We start from the raw sequence: 5,000 nt of genomic DNA on the forward strand, positions 1-5,000 counted from the left end.
GCAAATACTCTTATCTCTGTAGAAGTCTTGGACAGGCACAAGTGTGTGCTGATTACATCATTTGAAAATAATTGTGCTTTGAAAGTCAGTGAAAATTCGATTGCTCCCCGTACGCGAGATAGACGTGCTGAAAAGCAACCTTTTGTATCTCTAATCCAGATCTTTCCAGCAATGGTTATTAAATTATTCCCCCATTGGTCACGCAACAAAGGCAGCTGATGAAAAAGACAATTTCTTGCTTTTAATTGGCCATTTCACGTGCTGTTTGTGCTACACCTGTGCGTTTGTAATGAGAATGGGACATTAGTGAGAGTCTGGCAGACGTGACTGCAATCAGTTCCACCCGCTCCCAACCAAGCAGCTCCTCAGTGTGTGCAGACAGAGAAATGAGCGATGAAGTAATGTGCCGAAATAAACACACACACACACACACACACACACACACACACACACACACACACACAACTTACAGATACAGATGCACACACAAACTAATAGAAATTGTGAGAGTAAAGAGGAGGAGGGATCTCTTAATTCTAAAATTGGTTAAGCCCTGTGTTATTGTTTTTTTCTTCCTCCTTCATGTTCTCCTCCTCCTCCTCCTTTTTCTTCTTCTTCTTCTTCTTTTTCTTTCCCTCCTTTTTCGCGACCAACTTTAGAAAGTGCCACCAGTGGCGTTTCTGCTCCAAAATAGCCCCCCATTGTCCCCCGCGGCCGGGCTGAATAGTCGGCCTCATTGTGCGCCGATGGGAAGTCGAAACTGAACAGGGCCATAAACGCAGGGCCTATGGCGCGGAAGGGGTCGCGCAAAGGTGAACTTTAACTCCTAATGGCGCCCCCCCCCCCCCCCCCCCCCCCCACAAGCTCACCCCCCCCCCCCCCCCCCCCCAGCCTGGGCTCTCCCTCTCCCCGCGCGGCCCCTTGCAGCTCTTTGATTGCCTTCTTAACCGTCAGCTCAGAGGCGTCCGCCTGGCTCACACAACAGAGCATGACCATTCTTTCTCTTTTCCTCACACTCCTACAGACCCCTCCTTCCCTCTCCCTCCCACCCTTTCCTCCCTCCCTCCCTCCCTCCCTCGTTACCTCCCTCCATCCCCCTGCCTGGTATTGTGCAGCACTTGTCCTTTGTTCAGATCCTTGGTGCATCTGGCCTGAGATATGGTGGTGTGGAGCACAGCGAGAGGAAGCTTAAGATACCGTTGTGTTTTTTCACGAGAGAATAGAGTAGGCTATTTCCACAGTTTAAAGGTGTGTATGTGTGTGTGTGTGTGTGTGTGTGTGTGTGTGTGTGTGTGTGTGTGTTTGTGTGTGTGTGTGTGTGTGAGTATGTGTGTATTTGGGTGTGAGTGAGAGAGACAGATAGAGAGAAAGGAGTGTGTGTGTGTGTGTGTGTGAGAGACAGAGAGGAAAAGGAGTGAGTGTGTGTGTGTGTGTGTGAGAGAGAGAGAGAGAGAGAGAGAGAGAGAGGGAGAGAGGAAAAGGAGTGAGTGTGTGTGAGAGAGATAGAGAGAGAGACAGAGAGAGGAAAGGAGTGTGTGTGTGTGAGAGAGAGAGAGAGAGAGAGAGGAAAATCCAAACTGCGGAGGGCAGGGGTCAGGAGATAGACAACACTGACCCTCTCCTGACCCCTGCCTGAGATGGAGAGAGCAATAAAAGGAATGCCGAGCCTGAGCCTGAGACTCCCCCAGCACTGCAGGCTGGTGGTGATAAAACTCCAGACATTCCCTCATTTGATGGTGCACTGCCATGTCCGTGCATTCTTCCCTCTCTCCCCTTCCCTCTCTCTACGTGTTGTGTGTGTGTTTGTTCCGAGTTTTCTTTGGAAAGCCTCTTAAGTGGATGTTTCCCATGTCTTGACAGTGACATGGGAAAATCAGATTCAGGAGCTATCACACACATATAAGAGGAGGGGATAAGCACACTCATTAGGAGAGCTAGCAGATGCCTGCTTGGGCGACTCTTTGTCTGCAGTGTCTTTTCTCTCTCTCTCTCTCTCTCTCTCTCTCTTTCTCTCTCTCTTTCTCTTTTCCTCCACCCCACCCCAACCTTCTCTCTCCTCTTTTGCTTTTTTTGCCTTGAAAAGAGTAGTGTGGCTATTGTTTCCCTAAAAGTCTACTAATTCCCCCCTCAAAAGATGAAATGGAAGTGCCCAACTGGGACAACAGCAGGAGGACATAAATCAAGTTGGGACTCCTGAGCTTGCTCTCCCAGAGGTCAGCACAGGTCACAGGGTCAGTTAAGAAGGTTTTAGGCAAAGTTAGGCCAAAGAGGTCTTTAACGCGGGGTGGGGTGGGTCGGGTGGGGTTGTAGGGGGTGGGGGTCAGAAGCTATGTATGGCAGATATGTTTTTGTCATGATATTTCATGCCCATACTGAATCTGAGGTGCTGAAAACAACCAAGGCTTTCTGAGACTGTGTCAGCTTAGAACAAAAAAAAAAAACATTGGCTTAACACGTCCCACATTTATGTTTTTTCTTTCTCTTAAGTGTATAGGAAGACTGTGTGAGAAGCAAAAGAGAGAGAGACAGAGACAGAGAGAGAGAGGGAGAGAGGAAAAAGGAGAGGAACAACCTAACTTGCTCTCGTTCCATCGTGACATTTTTCTCTCCGCAAACTTTTTCCCACACAAATTTCATTCCTGTGGTCACTGCCAAGTCAAGAATCAGAACATGAAGCAGCCTCGCAGTAAGGTGGAGGAGCAAGGAGGAGAAAGAAGAGAAAAAACGACATGGCAATGCTCTCATGAGCTGAGAAAGTGAAAAAAAAAAACACTCAGTAGATTCACAAAGACTCTCTCTGTTTGCTTTGCTGAAACGATGTATGTTGAAGGCCTACAAGTTTGTACAAGCCAGGAGCTTTTGTGAGTTCAGCTCATGTTGCTCTTGCAGTTATAGCATGATTTTTAGCGCCGACCCTCCCTGCCCTCTGATTTGACGTGTTACAGAAGGGAACGTCAGTCCTTCCGTCTTTACCTCCCTAGTTAGCTGTCAGGCTTGATCTGCACAGCATTACAAGGTGAATTTGACAACACGCCATGTGGGAAACTCCGACAACCACTTGAGGAAAAACTGCAGACTTCCCACCAAACGTTCCATTGCGGCAGCAAAAAATGATTCTGGTTGGATTCTCCGGTAAAGAAGTATTGAAACTGACCATATGTTTGTCTTTGTTTTTCTGTCTCCTCACAGGTTCATAAATGCAAGAAGGAGAATAGTGCAGCCCATGATTGACCAGTCTAATCGAGCAGGCAAGTCTCCCATAATTACTGTATTCAAGTCGCACAGGCGAAAGCCCTCCTCAAGCCATGCACCCGGAGATCCCCCGGCCGGTAAATACGTTATGAAGTCTGGATTACGGCAACCAACTAAAATCCATCAGATTAACCCCAAACTAATCACTCTGTCTTGGGCCCTTTGTTGTCAGATTACAGATACAAAAACCAACAAGACAAATCTGAAATGACAGAATTAAAACGTATTCATACCATAACTCTTGAGTGAGAACTCATTTCAGCCTGGCCTAATTTGCTCCCTCCTAGTAATCTCCTACCACCCCGGAAGATAACTGGGGACACAGAGCCTAAATTGTGGTTATATTGGCCAATTAAGAGGACGGATTTGTCATTTTTCAAAATAAAAACACAAACATTTGCTAGTCTTTTCTTTCCTTCCTTACTCCTCGGCTCCCCTCTCCTCCCTGCTGCCGTGAGTGAGACGTCCCCTGGTGCATGGCTTGTTGTGGACTGCTGTAAACTTTATTACCTGTAATAGGGTTCAGAGGTCAGCCTGGCATTAGGGACTCAGTAAAGTTCAAAAGCATTCACTGGGGTTGAGTTGTTGTTTTTGCTTGAATAACCCCCAAACAGCGTATATCTGCAGTAAGTGGATTTCTATTGGTTGGCTAGCTGGGGGAGGGGGATGGTAGAGGTATGTCTGACCTCTTCCTGGCTAGAGAGGAGTATTTTTGTCTATTATTATTGTATGGAGCGCAGTTTTTTTACCTCTACTGTTTTAATACATTCGAAAACTCAAAAGACTCGAAACAAGTAATCAAACTAAGGTATGGGTAAGGTAAGTCATATCCAGTCAGTTAGAATGTGGAGGTCATTTTTTAGATTTTGGTCTCCTCATCTGAGGATGTTTCCTAGCTGGTATAGCGTCACAAACGAGACAGCCAGACAATCAGGGGTGGGTGGCTTCAGACTGCGTACATTAACAGATGATGTTGCTTCAGCCATGGAAACTTAATTAAAAGCACTAATTGACCACTGTCCCGTGCCCTTTCCCCCACCCTCCCTTCTCCTCCAGTAAGTCAAGGAGCCCCCTACAACCCAGATGGTCAGCCCATGGGTGGGTTTGTCATGGACGGACAGCAGCACATGGGAATCAGACCACCTGGTAAGACTTTGGCGTGTCTCCCCGTCCCCCCTGCAAACCTCTACCTTCCCACAAGACTCTGGTCTCACTCTCACACACACACACACACCACACACACACACCACACACACACACACACACACACACACACACACACTCACACTCCAGGGGAAGGGCCCCCTGCAAGGACGTGCCGGCAGACTGGCACAGGTGTAGGCCATCACATCACACCCCCTTTGCCCTCTCCGTCTCTCGTTTCCGAATTTCTCTCTCTCTCTTTCTTTCCTTCTCTCTCTCTCTTTCCTTCTCTCTCTCTGTTTTTGTCTCTTTTTCTCTCCTGTGGTCGCCGCCGTACAACCCCAACCACACACCCTCATACAAATTCGAGAGGAACCTATCCACTCCCCTTCCCACCGATCTCCTGTGAAATTTTTGGTGTAATCTGACACTATAATTAATGTCCGCCTTTACTTCCACTCTTAACTTTCATAAATGTGGGATTGTGCTTTTGATTCTTGTCTGGCTCTCTTGTCTGAAACTGTCGGTGTCTTTTTTTTTCTCATCTTCTGGTGTTCTTCTTTCCCTGTGTTCTTTCCATTCTAGGCCCCATGAGTGGGATGGGC

At 47.5% G+C, this 5,000-nt stretch overlaps 1 protein-coding gene across 1 annotated transcript in view; it reads left to right on the plus strand.

The window, feature by feature from the left end:
* The window catches only part of meis1b (Meis homeobox 1 b), a 71,041-nt gene that overhangs the window by 59,984 nt on the left and 6,057 nt on the right, over window positions 1–5,000 (plus strand). The window contains exons 10-11 of the mRNA XM_080849306.1: window positions 3,190–3,329; window positions 4,309–4,398. Coding sequence (XP_080705432.1) covers window positions 3,190–3,329; window positions 4,309–4,398 — 230 coding nt within the window. The remainder of the gene's footprint in view (window positions 1–3,189; window positions 3,330–4,308; window positions 4,399–5,000) is intronic.

Source organism: Sprattus sprattus (genome assembly GCF_963457725.1).
Source record: "Sprattus sprattus genome assembly, chromosome: 12".
Classification (NCBI taxonomy): Eukaryota; Metazoa; Chordata; class Actinopteri; order Clupeiformes; family Clupeidae; genus Sprattus; species Sprattus sprattus.